This window comes from Lichenostomus cassidix, chromosome 5, assembly GCF_008360975.1.
Source record: "Lichenostomus cassidix isolate B80296 chromosome 5, HeHo_3.0, whole genome shotgun sequence".
Classification (NCBI taxonomy): Eukaryota; Metazoa; Chordata; class Aves; order Passeriformes; family Meliphagidae; genus Lichenostomus; species Lichenostomus cassidix.
In genome coordinates this window covers 40,950,247-40,970,077 of record NC_139486.1, presented here as the reverse complement: position 1 = coordinate 40,970,077, position 19,831 = coordinate 40,950,247, and the positions used below count along the sequence as shown (strand labels likewise).

General features: G+C 37.3%; 1 protein-coding gene across 2 annotated transcripts in view; it reads left to right on the top strand.

The window, feature by feature from the left end:
- TTC17 (tetratricopeptide repeat domain 17) overlaps positions 1 to 19,831 on the top strand; it is a 56,575-nt gene that overhangs the window by 11,235 nt on the left and 25,509 nt on the right. Inside the window, exons 2-16 of one of the 2 annotated variants that reach the window (XM_085062635.1) lie at positions 1,355 to 1,444; positions 2,761 to 2,930; positions 3,919 to 4,030; positions 5,116 to 5,247; positions 5,957 to 6,066; positions 6,360 to 6,504; positions 6,890 to 7,029; positions 7,267 to 7,427; positions 7,745 to 7,857; positions 8,845 to 8,985; positions 9,419 to 9,534; positions 10,900 to 11,074; positions 11,605 to 11,682; positions 13,818 to 14,042; positions 16,168 to 16,354. In XM_085062635.1, the coding sequence (XP_084918761.1) occupies positions 1,355 to 1,444; positions 2,761 to 2,930; positions 3,919 to 4,030; positions 5,116 to 5,247; positions 5,957 to 6,066; positions 6,360 to 6,504; positions 6,890 to 7,029; positions 7,267 to 7,427; positions 7,745 to 7,857; positions 8,845 to 8,985; positions 9,419 to 9,534; positions 10,900 to 11,074; positions 11,605 to 11,682; positions 13,818 to 14,042; positions 16,168 to 16,354 (2,095 nt within the window). The remainder of the gene's footprint in view (positions 1 to 1,354; positions 1,445 to 2,760; positions 2,931 to 3,918; positions 4,031 to 5,115; positions 5,248 to 5,956; positions 6,067 to 6,359; positions 6,505 to 6,889; positions 7,030 to 7,266; positions 7,428 to 7,744; positions 7,858 to 8,844; positions 8,986 to 9,418; positions 9,535 to 10,899; positions 11,075 to 11,604; positions 11,683 to 13,817; positions 14,043 to 16,167; positions 16,355 to 19,831) is intronic. The other variant, XM_085062634.1, reaches the window with a different exon arrangement.

Sequence of the window (19,831 nt, the reverse complement as noted above, 5' to 3'; positions counted from 1 at the left end):
GAGATGCAGTTCTCTGCAGTAAGAGAGTGTCACAGAAATGTGTCGGAGCTGTTTGGAAAGGTGACAGAAAAGGAAGAGCTGGAGCTCGGGAGGTTCTCCTGCATGTGTATATATGGCAGACTTTTCCATTAAATTGTAGTGCCACCAAGTTTTCACAGATGTCAGAGGGGTGGACAGCCCACTGAGGGGTGTCAGTGCTAAGATACCAGTAAGTGCTCATATCTTCATGCAGCAGCTCGTTCTGTATCTTGAAAGCGTGAACAGAAACTGAGCAGATCCAGGGAAAACATCTTGATGCTTTCTAACCATCTAACCATAACAGTAGTGTTAAAAATGGGAGATCTTGCTGTCCTCATCACCTTGTCTTTACATCCTGTCATCACATACTCCTGTCTATTTCCTTGTTTCTGTTCTCATGCTCATTGAATCCTTCATGAACTAATTTAGTGTAGTAGTTCAGGTAAAACAACCAGGAGGGAGTGATGTTCTGTTCAGCTCCTGAGTTTGGCTTAGCTGCCAGGAGATCCTGGTGGTCACCACAGCTGGTGTGCAGCCAGTGTGCTGCTGTCACACTGACACATGGAAGGAAGCAGGGCTGGAAGGCTGGAAGTGAGCCTTTACATCAGCTCAGCTGCTCCTACAGCACCTTCTCAACTGTAGGGACATTCCCCCAGCCAGTGAGACAGCAGAATTCAGCATGAGGACAAGGCTGAGGTGTTTCAGCTGTGGGGTGAAGTGCCATGGTTTACTGAGCCCAGCTAGGGGCTCTTCTCTGTGACTTGCCTCTAATGTCCCTCTTCATGGAGCTGTGAATTCCTGTGCAGAGCTGTGGAAGCTGTAGTATGGTCTTCTGTAGCAGTTTCCAGTTTTCACCTGCCTCCCTCTTGATTTTGTTCCTTTACTTACTAATCCTGAAGGCAGGTGATCTTAATGGTAAGCCAATGTGTTAAATTAGTTGTAGAGGGGAGTTGAAGCTGAACTAATTTATGCCTACTGAGGGACGTGGTGGAGGAATTTTAAAGTTATAAAAGAAAATAAGCTTTTGTGATTGCAGTTTAAGGTATCTAGTATTTCAGCAGTAGGTACTCTTAGTAGTGTTTAGTGTGGAAATTTACTTGCCTCTTATGCTTAGAACTTGTGTGACTGATTAATTAAAGCATGGTTTGAATTGGATTCTGAAATGACAATGCTGTTAATTCTATGGATTTTCATAATGGATGAATACTATGAATGTTGACTGGACAGAAAACCTCTGAACAGACAAACTGTAATTGAATGAACATAACTGCCTTCCTTTAAAATCACTGTAATTGGGAGAATGTCTTACATGATGAACTGTTAAAATGTCTTGCAGGTGGATTCACCAATGAACTTGAGAAACCCACATGATTTGGTAATACTAATGAGACAAGAAACAACGGTTAACTACCTCAAAGAACTGGAGGTAAAGTGTAACATTTAAGTACTGACTAATTTCTGAATTTTTTTTCCTATAGATTTATGGTGCTGGTTTTAGAGGGGGAAAATAATTTATTATTGGCAAAGTTCTCCTTCAATGAAAGGATGAAAAGTTTTTCAGATCTCAAGAATTTTTTGCATCAAGTCTGCCTAACTGGTCTCCAGTTATTCCCTGTTGTTAGCCATAAATTCTACCATTTTTACGTAAAGTCACTGGATTCTGTTGTACTGTATTTCAGAATAACTTAGGGCAAATCACCTCTTTTTCTTCAAGCCCATTTATTATTGGGAAAGGGTCTGAGACCACCCTTTTGTAAAGGGCTTTAACGATCTTTAAACTGATAAACTGAAGTTTAAATGTGATAGGGGTTAGGTAAGCTAACAGCTCACAGTCCGTCTGGCCATGCACTCCTTTCTTGTGCCAGTTTTGGTTTTATCAGATTAGGATAATTAAGTGGAAAGCTAGATGAGCACCAGAGGTAGCTTTAGGTGAGTGGGAGAAGTGGAAGAAAGAAAAATAAACAGGAATGCCCCTTGTGTGACTGTATTCAGTCTGTCATTCTCATCAGGGTATACACTTTTTTGTGGCAATGTACATTTCAGGTATGGGTAGAATGATACTTGTATGCTTTTGGGGGAATGGGTTGTGGAAGTTACTAGTGTCCAACTTGTGGTATACAAATGATTTTCAGCAGAAGTTATCTATTGTAAGTTCTTGCACAAGCTCCTTCTAGTGTATATATTTGTATTGTTTCACAATAGCATGTAATCAAATATGTATGGCTTTAATTAAAAATGCAGGGTTTTCTTCTCGTTTCACATGTACTCATGTACAGTACTTTTCACATATACTCATGTTCAGTTGTACTTAGCATACTGAATGGTTAAGATGATGATGATGATTTGTTTGCAATATCTCATATTATTTCCACAAGGTCTTACAGTGGAAGGGTCCGAATATGGAAAATGTGACGTACTATTAGCAACTGTTTTTTGTTTTCCTAAATGGCCTACCATGGATTTGGAATGTTACTAGCCCACTTTTTAGGCACAACAGGAAAAATAAGGGCTCATTCAAGTTGTATTATCTCAAATGAAAGTACTTATATGCCATCCAAATCCAAATGTGTTACAAAACATACAAAGGTGTTACAAAACATACAAAAATTTAATGAGAAATTTTTAGATTTTTTTCAAATTAACTTTGTTTAAAGGATAAAGTTGGACTGTTGAATCATTGCAACAATAGAGTTTGCTTTCGTCAGCATATATTCTTCTGTTTCCTTTTTTTTTTCCCTACAGAAACAGTTAGTTGCTCAGAAGATTCATATAGAGGAAAATGAGGACAGAGATACAGGGCTGGAACAAAGGCATAATAAAGAGGATCCAGACTGCATTAAAGCAAAAGTGCCCCTGGGGGACCTAGATCTGTATGATGGCACATACATCACCTTGGAGAGCAAAGATATCCGGTAATAAGTTGATTTATATTAAGATTTTTGCTGAATGAGAAAAGAAATCAACAGTATCTCTAAATACAAGTAAAAAATTACTACCACTGACTTTTTTTAGATGACAAACTTTTTGTGTTACTGTGGAATTAAACTGAAACAACATCTGCCACTAGTTGTGAACAGGTACCACACAGAAATGCTGTTTACCCCAAACTGTTTTAGCCCTACCCTGAAACATCTCCTTTCTGTTCCCTGTTCTACCACTGTTACTCTGTACTGATATGACCAGACATGTGAATTAAAGTGAAATATATAATGTCGAAGGGGGGTTTAATGTGCTTGAGTGTGCTTTCAGTGTTTTGAGCTTGATATTTATTTTAGTGGAAACTGTCTTGACTTAAATTTGAATGAAATTCTGTTGATTACCAAGCTGTTGAACCTTCTGGTCATATTTTGTCCCCTGTGTTTAAGAAGTAAAGGATGAGCAGACAGTGTACTTGACATTCAGCTTCATTGGTAATTCATTGTCAGGAATGACTGTTTTGTTTTAGTAGTTTTATTTTTTTTATTATAATTGCATGAGTACTTGAAGTGGGAAAAGATCCAATTTGTCCTCATATGCCTTCATTTGGACTTCTCATCAGCCATATTTGGGATTGGTTTGTTTCTTTCAGTTGAAGAGTTTGCATGCATTGCCATTTGCCTGGCAGATAGATCATTAATCATTGTAGTGATACACTAGGTTGACACTGATACATTTTGGAGGCTACCCAAATGTTGATATTTCCTCTAAAGCAGACAAATTTATTTACTCTATCCTATAGTCATGACATCCTGATACAACTGAAATCTGGGAAGACAGCAGAAATGGTCTAATGTGCCCAAAGAGGGAATTTTTGTAATGATTAAATCGGAGTACTCTCTCTGTCAACTACAATACTGTCTCTTACGAACTTCAGCAGTATTTTAATCTGTAGTTTGCTGTGTTATGTTATTACATCCTCAGCCCTGAAGACTATATAGACACAAAGTCCCCAGTGCCTCCAGACCTGCAGCAGCCAGACTGTACAAAAGTTCTAGATCTTCCATACAGTATTCATGCTTTTCAGCACTTAAGGGTAAGTGAGCAAATGCAAGTGAGTCTTTTTCCCCATTAGGAAGAGGAATAGAAAACTCCTACTGGCAGTTCTCACTGAAGGTTGCAAGGTATTGTAATCTGTCAAGACTGTTTCACACTTTTTTAAAACTGCTATTGTGCCCTGACTAGAGTACCTGCTTATCGGAGGTTATACCTGTTCCATCAGGTATACAGTTTCTCTTTTGTTATTTTTTGCCTTATTTTAGAGGACATTTTTAGGAAAATGGAGTATTTTGTTTTCATAGCACGTTTCATTAGCAAATTGGTAGCTTCCATTGGATTGTCTCAGTTGAAATTTGGAGAGTGCTGAACGGGGTCATTAAAAATGTATAAAGATTCAGGATCAGAAAATTGTTTGCAGGTTTGTCAGTAGCTCCTAACATACCTGTCTGATTGGTATCTGAATGCCAAACCCTAACTCAGAGGATGAGTTAATTGTTCCCTACTAGTACAAAGTTCAGCTGCTTTAGAAAAGTTACAGTGGAAGACTGGTAGGAAAACCAGTCTTTTTTGCGTTATATTTGCGTTATATGAGCAAATTTTCTAATGTAGATGCAGCTTTACTGCTTGTATCTTGATACTTTTTTTATTTTATTTTCATCAAAAATAAAGATTATCTTACAGCTAAATGCTAAATGAAGTTTTTTTAGCTCTGTTCCTGGGTCTGGATGGATTTTTGAAAGAAGTAGGTTTCTTCTTGGAGAAGGAAGAAAGAGAAGAGATACAGGGATATTTCCATTGTGTGCATGTAACCTGACAACTATGACTTAAGTGCTTCAGTGGTTGTTAGTGAAATCAGTAGCTGCCACATACACAGTGCTACCAGAAGTGAGTATTTCCCCTGTAGTGCTCACAAGCAGAGGCTGCTTTTGGCTGCTTCTAATTTTTTCCTATCTGTAATAAAATACATTATTATTGGTCAGAATTATCAATTCCCAGAGATCTTGAAAGGAAGATAAGATTGTAAAATAACCAAGCCATACATTTTCCTGGGAGTCATGCTTTTGTTTGTATTTCTCTACTCTTAAAGTGTCAGCAAATACCTATATTCAGTTTTTATTTTAGGGTGTCCAAGAAAGGGTTAATCTTTCTGCACCCCTGTTACCTAAAGAAGATCCAATCTTCACATACTTGTCACGGAGGTTGGGAAGAAGTATAGAGGAAATAGGTCACCGTATTTATGATGGGCTTATGAAGGTAAGAAACTGTAATCATGCTGGATGCACAAAAAGGAGTGCTGGAAAGGTCTCAGAAGATTAGATACACTTCATACAGGCAATCAGATCCAGTACTAGTTTTGTATGTGTATTTTTGGTTTACAGTTCAATTTCAAAAGGCAAACTAAGACTTTTTGCTGCTAGGCAAGCAGAGGTTGGAGAAGGCAGCAGCAAAGCCAGTAAATAGATGCTTACTGTCATCTTTAATGACTTATGTAGTTATGTTGTCTGGCAAGCTACATTCATTGCTTTGTCAAGGTAGTAAGAGTTTGTAAACCAAAAATACAGGTATTTTAAGAGCAAAGAAGAAACAAAAATAGTACTGAAGAGCAAAACAGTACTGAAGTATGTATGTTTTAGTTAGTCTTCTGCAAAATCTAGGAACCCTCATTGAACTCCAGCTAAGCTGATAATCTTAAACTACTGTCACCTCTCATTTCATGTCATATTTTTACTTGCCTGAAATGCAGACATTCTCTTTCTTTAATACACTAATGTGCTAGTTCAGTGTTCCTAAACATTGACAACCGTTGCCAAATGGCAGCTTTCCAGTGGAAGAGGATAGCTTAGAGCAGCTGAGCACCGCCTTTGGTGCTCAGCGTTTCATCCTATAGTAATTAAAGCCCTGATTAACCTTTTAGTTCATGTTTTACTAGTTAGTAGAGTTCATGTGTTTCTCTTTACTGCAGAACTCTTCTTCCTGGGTACTCTATAACATGGCTTCTTTTTACTGGCGAATAAAGAATGAGCCGTACCAAGTAGTAGAATGTGCCATGCGTGCCCTTCATTTTTCTTCAAGGTAAATATTGCTAATAAGGATTTCTTCTCAGATTGCTTTTCTAGTTATCCTAATTAGAAAACAAGTTTTGGTTTCTAAGACGGTATCCTAAGGAATAATCCGTGTTACTTGTTCTCGGTCTCTGTGTGCTATACTGGGCATATAAATGGTTGAGATATTTTTCTAGCAAGTGATATATTTTAACATGTGACTGGCAAATTAATGTATCCTTCTGCATGATTATTACACAATCTGACCTTCCTTTAATGTTAGTTTTTAATTTTTTTTCTTTTTATTTTCTTTTATTCTTTTAGGCAAAATAAAGACATTGCACTGGTAAATTTGGCAAATATTTTGCACCGGGCTCACTTCTCTGCAGATGCAGCTATTGTGGTTCATGCGGCTCTGGATTACAGTGACTTCTTTACCAGCTATTACACTTTAGGAAATATATACGCAGTAAATACAATCTTTATTTTCCAAGATTTGAAGAAAACTAAATAATACTTAATCTTTTGGAATTGACTTGTAATGTTTTAGTCTTTTACAGTGTATCTTGTGCTCCACAGGCATCTCAAGCTTAATGCTTAAGATTCTGACAACACACCTTTATTCAAGAGCCTTTCTTTTAGCAAAGGTGTCTTTTATCTGCACCTGGAAATAAATTCCAGTAAAATTCTTCTGCAGCCTTGCTTTAATAAATGTAGTAGCATGAGTGTCAGAAATGACAGGCTGCTTGTTACCATAAGTTAAAATTTAAGTTAATGACTTATTTGAAAACTGAGTCTTTTTTTATTAAATGTTACTGCATAATGGCTAATTCTCTCTCTTGGTCATTCTTCAGATGCTTGGAGAGTACAACCACTCAGTCCTGTGTTATGATCATGCTCTACAGGCCAAACCAGGGTTTGAGCAAGCTGTAAAAAGGAAGCATGCTGTCCTATGTCAGCAAAAACTTGAGCAAAAATTGGAAGCCCAGCATAGGTAACTAGAGTATCCCCGTGGCAATGCATACAATTGAACTTCTGTAGTTCTGTTGCAGCAATTATTTACATTTCAAGAAGAAGAATGGTTTTAAAATTTCTATATTTCTTTGATTATGCAATAGAATTAAGCATAAGAATATTTTAAGAAGCCTACAGTTGAAAATGTGCAACAGTGTAGGAAAAGCTGATATTCTAGAAAGCATTCAAAGTAAATCTTTTCTATTTAATTTTCAAGATCACTCCAGCGAACATTAAATGAATTAAAGGAATATCAGAAGCAGCACGACCATTACCTTAGGCAGCAAGATGTTTTAGACAAGTACAAGCTCATCCAGGAGGAACAAATCTTGAGGAACATCATTCACGAGACACAGATGGCAAAAGAAGCTCAATTAGGTACAGCTTTTTAGTGTTCATGCCCATTAAAGCAATGAAATATTGCACATACTCAGATATGTGTCAGGATATAACTTCTTTATATATTAAGATGGCCCTGAGTGGCTGTTGTGTTTTGCTTATTAAAACAAGAGATTGCAGTATGTTCTTGAACAGGGAATCTCTTTGAGTCTTTCAAAGTTGGGAGTTTCCTCTGGGATGATGAAGTAAATAAAAAGGATTGACCGAACTGGGGGCAGAGAGGTTGACTGTGTGCTGTCTTTATCTCCTCAGAAACCACACTTCTCTAGTGTAAAAAAATATTTTGTGCTCTACAGGGAACCATCAGATTTGCAGATTGGGCAACCAGCAGCATAGCTTGCACTGTCAGTGGGATCAGCCTGTTCGTTATCACCGCGGAGACATTTTTGAAAATGTGGAATATGTTCAGGTTTGTCTGTAAATTGATTACCATGCTTTAAGTTACATCCCATTTGTTTTATTAGCAAAATAGTTTCAATTTGTTCAGGTTTGACAAAAGGGCTCCATTTTGCGGGTGATAATTATAATGAGAAATCTCTTAGTCTCTTTCTTTTCCAGAGTGTAAAGTATTCTAATGCTAGTTCCTTCTGCTATTAATACAAGCTGAGATTGACTGTGAAGTGTAGAAATGCTAGTTCCTTCTGCTATTAATACAAGCTGAGATTGACTGTGAAGTGTAGAAATACAGAGGGTTTATTGTAAAAGGCTTTGTTTGACTTAAAAAAGAGAATTTCTTCAATTCAAGAACTTCATTTTAGTCCAAAGCTTAGTTTCCTATGATTGCACCAAGGAAATTTGATACAAGAGTACTAAGAAGTTTTGGAAGCAAGGTGTATGCTGATACTGAAAATGCAGAATGACAGCCACCTAAGCAACACTTCTGCTGTGTTAGAATTACAGATAAGGATTATGATTTCAGTCATTTTGCAATGTGTTCTGTAGTTTCCCCTTAACTAGTTTAAGAAATAGGAGTAATTATTTTTAATTTTGCTGTTGTCTTCTTGATTGTTTTTTGTATTATAGTAATTATTAATTCAGATTATTGAGATAATTCTGAAAGCCATGTGTCTTAGTAATTCTGACTGGCTCTCAAGCTGTGCAATGTAGATTAGTAGATTTTAGTTGTAGTCTGTTAGCGATGTTTGCTTGGTACCTTTTAGCCTGTTTTCCTTGATTTGCACTTGTGTTTTCATTGTTGACTAATTTACAGCATGAATGTTATTCTTGCATGGTGTAAGTGGATCAACAGGCCTAAATTCCTTTTTTTTTCTGCTTCCCACAGTTCAGCTCATCAGTGAGGCTTCTCTACATAAGTGGTGGGGGGGAATAATATGGAGAAATTTAACAAGGAATGTACCATCTCCTTTACTAAATTTTGTCTTTCTGTTGTTTCTAGTTTGGTGAAGACTCTTCAACTTCCAGTATGACATCCCTGAATTTGGATCTTCATGCAAACCAAAGTACTCACAGCCAGTCCTTGCAGTCTTCCCCTGTGGCTCGTTCTGTCGTTTCAGTGTGGAGTGTGGAATCCGACAGAGTGAGTGAAGACGAGCTTTGCCCTTTCAAAGAGGAGGGGTGAAAGTGAATCCTGTCTTTGTTAATGTGAAACTTCTTAGCATTTGGGCTACAGTTTTGATGTGTAGCAGTGCTGCAGAATGTAGTGTTCTGAATTTCTTCAGCATTCAAGCATCTCTCTAGTTTCTCTGTAATAGCTTCCCATCCTTTGAAACTACTACAGCACAGAGGGAGTTATTCTGATGTAAACATCTGTTGGAAGTAAAGCGGTACAGCTGAGTAAAGATAGAAATTTCAACTGCTGATGTTAAAAAAAAAGATTAAAAAATAATGGTTTTAAAGATCTCTGTTTTTTTTTCTTCAGACTGTGCCTTTAATATACCTTTTATTACCTTGTTCATTAGAATATTAAAAATGTTGAGAAAATAATAAAAAATAATTCCTTTCCCCCTTAGGACAAACAGCACATTCTTTGGCCTCAGCGATCAGAGTGCATGAAATCTTTTCCCAAAATTCCTGACCCAGAAGAACTGCCAACTTACTTCTTGCCTCCAGAAAACAGGGGATTCAGGCAAGTGTTGATTTTTAAAAGCTGTATTTGTAAATCTTCACAATAATGCCTTAATGAGTATTTTCTTTCTGGAGAGGCTGGATTCATTTAGTAATCAACAGCAGAGAGGTGTTCAAACCTCTCTCTCTGGCCTTTCCACAGAAGGAAGGCATTTTCCGTGATTGATGTCTTTGCTGTAACTGTAACAGCCAGATCCAATTTCATGGTGATTCTTCCCTGACTGTTAGAACAAGGTGAACACGTGTCGCTGTTGAGCAGCCAGCAGAGTAATGAATGCATCAGTTCTCAGTGGCAAGAAGGAATGACCTTTATTGTTTTGATTTCATCACATATATAGAGTTCTCAAAAGTCACCCAGATTGGTCAGTCAGAAGCCTTCCCCCAGGCCTGATTGGCCAGGCCTGCACTGCCCAAGTTCTGGGACACTGTTCCAAAAACATCCAAACTTTATCTTTATTTACAAAACACAAGAAAATTTCTCATGGGAAAAACCTGTGCTAGCCACAGACACGTAAAATAGAGACAGAATGAGAATTTAAGCACAAGTCTGAATGCCTTGTGGAGTAACAAAAAAAAGCCTTGAGAGAGAATACGGTGAGCATGTATTTAATAACTGCAGTTAACTGTTGTACATTACATACATCCTCTTAGCTTTAGTTGTGATAACAGACAGTGATGAAGACTAGAAAATACTAAGAAAAGATTAGGAGTGGAGAACTCCAGCTTGTTCATTTGGGACAGAAGTGGAAAATCAGCTTAGTTGTGCAAAAGTCAGTAATATTTGTTATTATACAGGATAGAATAAATGTGTCTATACTGCAGTAGCTAACTTACATAGATCAATGCAATGTTATAAAACTCTAGTCTCTTAAATTATAATAGTGGTAGTAAAAAAGCTGCTATCTTCCACCTAGTCAGTATAATACTAGTATTGATCTTGTGTTAAAGGTTCCCATCCACAAACATCCTGCAGCTTCCTTTGGAAAAAAGAAGTGTTCAGCTTAGAATATTCTTTTTACATTATTTGGCTACCTCTTGATGTTTTTGAAATCAAGTTTTAGTGTAAAAAGCTTCAACTTTTTTGTCACCTGTTTAGTCCTAAAAGTCATAGAATCCTTATTAGTATAAGAACCTTCTGTTTGTTGTCTCTACTGCACTGTTCATTCTTCTTGTTATTCTGTGCTTGAAAATGGAAAATAAAGACCTTATAAAGTACTTTACAAGGGAAGGGTGATCCTTGAGTTCTTCATGTTTGTAGCTCATGTCTCATGTCAGTCTACAGCACGAGGCTTAGCAGATTCTTGTATTTATCCATTGTGACATGCAGCACATGCTGTTAATTTGTCTTGGTTCTCCTTATTGCTAGAATCCAGCCAATACTGAATATCCCAAGAGATACTGTTGAGCATGAAGAAGCACAGGCACCAGATTGTTCTTCCATTACTGATGCTCGTAACAATGAATCTCTAAACATACTGGTCAAGGAACTAGACACTAATCTAGATTTGAAATTCAGGATGCCGGACGATCGAGCAAGACAAGTAAGAGATGTTTTCTTGTTGGTTTTCTTCTGGCTTAAAATTCTCCTCTTTATTGCCTTAAAAATGTTACTCAGATCATTAAAGATTCTGATATTTAAAAGTAATCAGTACTTCCAAAAAACATGGGTGAGTTCTTTCTAGTAGGAATGGAGAAAGGGTTAACTTGTCTGACTTCTTTCAGAAGCAGACTAAAAGCACCCAAAATGGGAAATTTAATTTACTCTTTGAAACGACATATTTCTTTTAATTCTAACAGACACGTGATATGATTCATCTTCTTGGTTTTTCCAAGAGCTACTGCATTCTACCAAGCTGGTAACTTAAGGCTGCTATGAGTCCTTCATACTGTGCTCTGTATATTGGTTGCTTTAAGTGTTATGTGTTCATATCCTCTTTTTAGTAAAATGTCTTTATCTTCTTTTTGCTAAAGAGGAGATTTAAGGAAGCAAGTGTTGAATGGCCCATGTAGATCTTGACTGTAAAATTTATTCAGTTGTTTGGGGAAAAAAAAAAAAAACTTTGTGTTCCAGGTTTTGCATTCTCGTATCAACAATGAAACTGTTACGCTCATGAAGATAGGAGTGTTTCTAGATCATGCCATGAAAAAGGTATGTCAGTCTGTCACGAGATGAATTCAGATTTCTTAGTTGAGATTTGTTTTTATACTTCTAAAGTGTCAGTCAGTGACACACTAGAAATAAGTTTATTTGTTGCCTTAAATGAGATGAAACTAACTTAAAAATCCATGTTTACAAGTGAATCAGAAACACATAGAGAAGTACCTAATTTAGCTTAATGTGGACCAAACAGCTCTGTAGTTGCTTGTTCATGTTGCAAGGACATGGAGCAGCAATATATTATCTAATTCTGGCAGCCATTTGCTTAATTGAGAGAAGTAGCTTGGAACTACTCCTCCGTCTGCCACCCCTTCCTGCCTTGTGCTCTTCCTCCTCCTTCCCACCACCCTGCTTTTCCCCCTACTCTCCTTCCAAGGAAACCAACCCTCTGTCAATCTTCTGTCAGGATAATTAGTACTCTGGGGCAAAGAATGTACCTCTGTATAAAACCCTGTGGAATGCCACCTCCATCTTGCGTGGGGCCTTTGAGAGTCAAATGACAGGAAGCATTGAGAGAGATGTTGACTCTTTTTGACATGTCAAGCTGATATTTCTCAGTTTAACTTTCTTGTAGAAGTTGTGTCAAGGTATTTTATGTAGGTACTTTTTTAGTCTAGAGTCAGTACCATTTACTATGTGCATCTGTCTTAACTAGAAGAAAAATTAGCAGTAGGAGTTGATTCCTATTATTATGTTGTTCAGAACAGTCCTATACGAGTCTAATGTCTTGCTGTGCAGTGCATGAGTATTTTGGTTTAACTGTAGTATTCTGTCATTGTCATGCTAAAAGCCTGAACTTCCAGGTCTGCTGATGTAAGAACAGTGTTGTGTCATACCTGTTCTGCTTATGGTAAACTACTTAGAGCAGGAATGCCACAGTTAGTGTCTTTGTATTGGGAAAGACAAAATGCTAATAACTAGCTGAGGATTTACTTAGAGATATCGTTGAGACCTGTGTGTGGAGACTAATTCAGTGAGGAGTTTGGAATGAAGAACATGCAAGTAATGTTATGTATGTGCATTGCAAAATAGGGGTCATAAATACTCTTACAATTACGTATTATGTAAGCTACTCCAAAGAACAATATGTCATGTTGATATCTTCCAGTTCATCCAGAACCATAGTTAGAACCCTTCTGTGAGAAGGGGTTTTTTAAAACTTGGAACAAAAAATCCCTTACTGACTAACTCAACGCAGTATTACTGTTTTGCTTCCTTACTCCTTGCTGCATGTTTCCTACTCAGCCATGCATTTGGGCTTCAGACATGTAGGTGGGACAGGACAGCCATCCAGATGTTGCTTTTATACTGTCAACATTTCACAGAATTTAGTAACACAGGATGATGAAAACATTAAAAACTAGAACATGTTTCTGAATAATTTCAAAGTGCATCTGAAAGTGGATGTTTTATCTACCTCTGTCAACCTGTCAGTATTTTTAAATTTTGCTATTTTTCCTCTAGGACGAGTGCTTGTTTTTGCTGTTACAGGTGAAGGAGGAGGAAGGGACATTCAAGGTTTATTTGATACTTCCTCCATTCTTCCACCTGCCCTGACTTATTGCTTAGTATTTTATAATCTTTAAACAGTATCTAGTGCATGCCAGTTGTCAACTTGCATAAGATAAATAGGTAACTAAATCTAAGAAAAAAACTCTGAAACCGTAATTTGACAGGGAAGGGTAATGTTGGACACAGGACCTGGAAGCACATCTAACTATAATTTAATAGCTGCCTGACTTTCAAATTCTAGTATTTTACATAGATCTATGTTTGTATAATTTTAAGACTCTGAAGTGGCTCACAAGTATTGTTTCCTGTAGTGAACTAACCATTATCACTTGTATATTTTAAGGGATTTTGTGGTCATGATACAAAGCATTCATGAGTAGAGTGTGAGCAATAGCTGCTACTAAATTACAGTTCAGCCTGTAAATCGTGTCCATTTGAGTAAAATGGAGCAGTCTGAATTATCTGCTAATAGTCACAGCAAAGTCTAATTTGTATTGAGTTAACAATGTAGTATGCAAGGGTGAGTTCTGTTTGCTTATTAAAGAGCAGGCATTTCTGTCTTCCTGAGACGCCTCTTGGTGGGTGTTTTATCCTTTTCCCTGACTCTCCTATAGCCAGAAGATCCTCTATGGCTTGTGCTTAATGAAGCTGGATTGTACTGGCGTGCAGTTGGAAATAGCACCTTTGCTATCACCTGTTTGCAAAAAGCATATAATTTGGCTCCACATGAGTATCAGGACATCCCTCTGGTCAATCTTGCTAATCTCTTGTTTCATTATGGTCTTCATTCGGATGCCAGCAGACTCCTGCTGAAGGCTTTGGCCATCAATGCCTCTGAGGTAAGATGATGGGGTTTGTGTTTGTTCAGCAGTGAATGTGTTTTCCCTCATTATTTTCTAAATACATGTTACTTGCTTACCTGTGCATGCAGTTCATCATCCAGCTTGTGATTTTCAACAGATGTTAATTTTCATACAAATTCTTGACTGCACTGAGGTGATGCTGATTGTTGAGAGTATAAACATCTAGAGAAGTTCTTGTGAATCAACGGCAGACTTTTAGCTTCCCAAAACCTGTATTATCAGCAGTGCCTCCAGGGAGCTTAATCCTGGTGTTTGGCAACATTTTTATCTAAAACAGAGATCTGTCATGCTGTCAGCATTGCATCTTGATTCTTAAAACCCTTAAAGTAGCATGTATGTCACCAAGATCTTCAACATAAATGTACAGACAGACAGCTTTCTGTGGCACTTGACTTTTTATCTGTACTGTTTCATTTGCCCCTACATTTTGTCTATGTACATAGAGGAAAACTTGTTCTAGTTGTTTGGTGGCTTTGCTTCCAACCATATATTCAAACCAGGTTTTTGTATTTCTGAACAGTAACATTATAAACATTCTGTAGGTTGTCACCTATGTCATATAGACAGTTTCTGTATAAACTGTTTGAACTACTGAACTGGCCAGGACAGTTGTGAAAAGGAAGGGGTGAGGGAGTGGCATAGCAGGGAATACCTTTTCTCAAGCAGTCAATTTTGGTCTTACATTTGAGACACTTCAGTAAGAAGTTCAAGTGACTTCTTTCCTGTGCTTCTGCCTTTCTAGTTAGATTAACAGAGCTTAAACCTGCCAGGCCACCAGTCACCTAGCACATAATAAAGTTAAAAACAGGGTAAGCTTATTCAGTGTAGCATTCAGAAACAAATTTTCAAGTGCTGGAAAGGAATTTAGCCCATTTGGGTGGCAAGTAAGATTGCAAAAAGAAAGAACTGTGTTTGAATGATATGCCTTAAGAAGAACACTTGTAAACGCTGCCTTTGAGGGGAGGAGCCTAGGAATCATTAGGACCATCCTGTGGGAGTAGGGCTTTTCTTCAAAAACATTAGCAAATCTTGCCTCATGACAGTAATACCTGTTTTTTTCAGGTGTCCTGTAATACCTATTGTACTAAAAAAACGAGCAGGAGGCATTGTACTTCGATGGTATTTCCTGGAATATAATGGAAAGTAAATAAAAAGGAAAATTAATTACAGCTAATAAGAGTAAAAGATGCGCTGTATCAGCAAAAGCTGTTTTAAAAAAAAATCCTGTTGCTCATCTTGCACCATTTTCTGAATGCTGTTTAGTAATAGAAGCTGAGTTGGAAAAAAGCCTTAAGCTACTGCTCAGTCTTCAGATTTTTAGATAATGAATGTAAAAAACTGTTTCAGTGGGAAAAACGGCTGCTGTATTACAACGCTGTAGTCATTATTCTTGCATTGTACTGTTAATTGCAGCAAATTACTCTGTCCACGTAAAAAAAGACTTTTCAGCAGCCAACAAATGTAATGCTTTACTTTGTGCTGGTATTAAAGTGTTGAGTTCTACCCAGTGAAAAAGGTGTTTATAATCTTTACTTTTCAAAAAAAAAAATACATATTTTAGAGATACTAGCCAAAAGCAGTAGACAAAAATATTGTTCTACAAAGACTAGAAAGGCATAAATGTGTTCCCCTGAACTAGCATGACATTGGTGTTTATGGGAAGCTAGTTTTGCTAAGGTAAATCTGAACACTCTTGGGAAATGAAATGCACCTGTCCTGCTAGAACACTAGTAATATTTTTACTTTTTTGCTGACTTTTAATGATTCTAAATTGTCTTTGAGCATTTCAGTTTAGTCCCGATAGCTATAAGTAAGTATTCAATGCTTCATTTCAGTTTGTGTGTATTTAACAGCTGTTTTTTTATTGTAGAAAGATGAAATTCCTAAGACAACCCCATGGCAAAATAGGTTTTGTTTAGCACCAATGCATCAAGCTGTTAGTTCTCCACTGTAAGAATAGACAGTGCCTGTTTAAGAAGGTTTCTAAATTCTTTCCCACCAAATTTGGGAGGGTGTGACTTGACAAGGGTTTTTCCTAGTTGGCTTCAATCTTGAATAGGGAACATACTTATGCTGCAGTGTGTCACTTTTCTCTTTACAGCCCCTGACTTTTTTGAGCCTAGGAAATGCATATCTGGCTCAGAACAATATTAGTGGAGCACTGCAGGCCTTCAGACATGCACTGGATTTGACAACCAAGTGCTTGGAGTGTGAAAGCAGCCTGAAGATGATCCGCTGTTTGCAGTTTTATCCTTTTCTGTACAACATCACCTCTTCTGTGTGCAGTGGTAAGCAACTGCTGAAAGATGGACCCCAAGTCAAATAACATCTGTTTGCCTTGGGTGTTGCCTTTTTTTTTTCCAAGGATCCACCCTTTTGCTTTACAATGCCTTCTACCTTTAAGGATCAAGGTTGAGACGCTGCTTTTAATGGAAAAGTTACAGTCCATTAAATAATTGCTTGGGGTGACTCCTTACATATCTGGAGGGTTTCCACTGAGTGCAAATTACTTCCTGACTGTCAGTAATACCTTAACAGCACCACCAATATCTCTGACTGGTAAATGAGCAGTGCTGGATTCAGTCTTTATGGAAGTAGATGTTACTGTATGTATGGAAGTAGATGTATGTATGTATGTATGTATGTATGTAAGTAGATGTTACTGCTAGGCTGCTCAACAGCCCCCTTGTACATCCCTTCAGATCTTACAGTCAGATAGATTTGTTTGCTTAAAGCTGAAGAATTTGATGAAGAGCAGTTTAGTTTCAATTCATGTCCTTTCAAAGTGTGTTTAGTACTTTGGTTGTCATTTTTTAGAGTTCAGTCTTTAAAGAACAGATTGTCTTGTGTCAGCATTATATTATTTGGGACCCATGATCACTGCTCTTAACACTCCAAAAATCTATAAAAATGACTTAGAATCCAATCTCTCCTCTAAAATTATTTTAAAATATTTTCAATAGAATGATTTATTGTCATTAATGGCTACTTATATTAAAAAAATAATAGCTTTGGAGATGGATTCTTTAATTTTATTCAGTCCCACTGAATGTTTTCAGTACTTTGTCTGTGCTTGCATATGGCTAATATGATACTCAAGAACAATCTTGAAGACAATTTATTAGTATCTTTTCTAATCCCTTCTCTCTCAAATTGTTACTAAGGTATCTTTCCATGTAATATTTTAAAGTGTAAACCTCACCAGAGAAATGCTTCTGATTTTTAGCATTGCAAGACTTCCTCTGAGAGTTGGGGTTTTTTGGGTTTTTTTCCTAATTCGCCCTCTAGTGAAAAGACATGGAGAAACCTCCTCTTATTTAGCATCTAGAATTGTGCTGTCCAAACACAGACTAGAGGCTAGTACTAGTCACCTAGTACAATATGGATGATGCCATCATAGGTGAAATTCCAGGACTATGCCTTTAGAATAATACTACTTTTTATGGCCCTATGCATTTTGTTGGGATTGAGAGCCCATCAGTTGTGCAGAGAAATGAATGCTGTTTGGTTAAGTGGACTGTAGTGAGTGGTGTAGCAGCCCAGCTCATGGGTCTCTTGCTGATGTCCATAATGTCAACTCCTATGCTGGTACCTCACAATGAATCTCTTCACTTCAGATTGCTCCTCTTAAAAAAATCCTAGTAGTTAATGTCAGCAGTAGTGGAACTTGCACATTTCATCATCACAAGAGACACACTGTTCTAGAAAAAAAAAAAAAATCAATGTTTGTTTACTTTTAATTGAGATCTTCTTTAAAAAGTCTGTAACTCCCAAGGTTAAAGTTATTCCAGTCAAACTTTAGTCATAGCTTCCCTATTTTGAAATTAAGCAGAAAGCAATTTAAAAGTAGATTCACAGAACAGAAACAGTGACAAGCAACGGTTGTATCTGAACTCCAAAGTTATCTTTGACATCTTTTGTTTTATATGCTTTTCTTACTTAAACTTGTCATGATGTAGTTTGGTTGATTCTTGGCTTGTGCTTGCATTGGTTCCTGATCTGGGATGTTCATTTTGAGGTCAGCTGTTACAGCATATGCCATTCAGGAAGTTTGTATTTCTTGAATGTGAGGGGAAAACCCATATCAAAAGTGCAGATGAGAAAAGTGTTATCTTTGCCTGGTTTTGCTAGCTTGGCCACAGTTTAGCAAAGTGAGCATGAATATATTCGTCTTGGACATTGAGGTTGGGTTTTGTTCATTAAGGAATCTGTGTAGTTGCTAAATCAACAGGGAGCTGAATAGGCCTTAGCATGTTAATTTGCTCATTAAATTTCAGTGTCCCATTATTTAAGTATTTTACTCTATAGTTACATTTTTTGCCTTTTTCTGGGACTCGTCTTAATATTTATTTTGCATTTTTATTTATAACTATCCTTTAGGTCATCTTTTGTTTTAGTGCAAGCAACCTGAAAATATGAACCTGATAAATAGTGTAAATATTCTTTGTATATTCTTGTGCAAAGTGTAAAATAAATATACTGGTTAATTGAGCCTTGATGATGATTTGTGTTTTAAGTCAAAACCTCATAAGTTAAAAATTAATAGGTAGATGTATCTATCTTACAAAGTTTGGGGAAATATTTTTTCTCCCACGGTAAACTTCAACGACTCGAGAGGAGCCTTGACAAGGCTTCATGAAAGTCAGGTTAAGTCTCCAAAACTAGAATGATTTCAAGAATGTGTACTCAGACATCACATGTCACACTTAAAAGTGTCCTGAAATGTTGGGAATCTTCTGTTGATCATTCAGTCCAAGGAAAACAGCTGAAAAGAGATTATTATTCACTTGATGGCATGTCATAAAGTCTTCGTATCCTTTGAGACTGATATCTTATGCTGGAAAATTTACCAAGACTTGGAACGTCACATATTTCTCTGGCTTAATATCTTGTTTTGATAAGCATTCCTTCAATATTTCAGAAAGTAACAGCAGTAGGCTTCCTGTGCTTTGAGTTGTAGGCCCATGTGGCAGCTGTGTTTTTGCTTCGCCTGTCAAAAGCCTCTGTTCATGAGAACTGAACTAAGTAGAGAGACATGGAATTCCTTGCTCTGCTGCCGTGAGCCATCGGCAGAATCCAGCAAATGGTCAGTGGGAATTATGTGCTAGCATGAGTTGGAATATGGGATCAAAAATCTCAATTCATGGTCTGATTTTTGATTACAGTATCTGCTTGGTGTTTATTTCAAATAAGTGAAACAGACATTTTCTCAAGCATGTTGGGACGTTTGCTGTTAGCACAGGGCTTTGGAAGTGTGACACACTAATGCTGACTTGTTGGATGCTTGCTTATATGCCTGTCAGTACTGCTGCCTGGTATTTTTTACTTTTTTTAGTAACTTACCTCTCTGGTCTAGATAGCTTACATTTCCAACCCAAGTCACTTCATGCCTGTGAGAACGAGAATTAGAAATGTCAGACCAACACTTTGCTATTTAACTTTTGCCCCCTCTATTAAAGTTTATATAAATGTTTGTCTTCATTGTAAAAGAATTTCTAAATCTGCAGAGGTTTTTGGTGGAATTTTTTCTTAGGGAGGAAGTGTGGGAAGTGTCCAAAGTTATTCCAACCCTATCACCTGTGACATGTATTTTAGACGGCTGCAGGAGTTCAGTCAGTTGTATCTAATATAAATGCTATACAGCAAGAGCCCATGCAGTGCCTTATCCCAAATACCTGAGAAAACAGTTGGAAGATTTCATTCTTCCAGCATTATCCTGTGGTGATCCTTCTAGAGTTGACTTGGCAGTCAAGGGTGTTGCTACA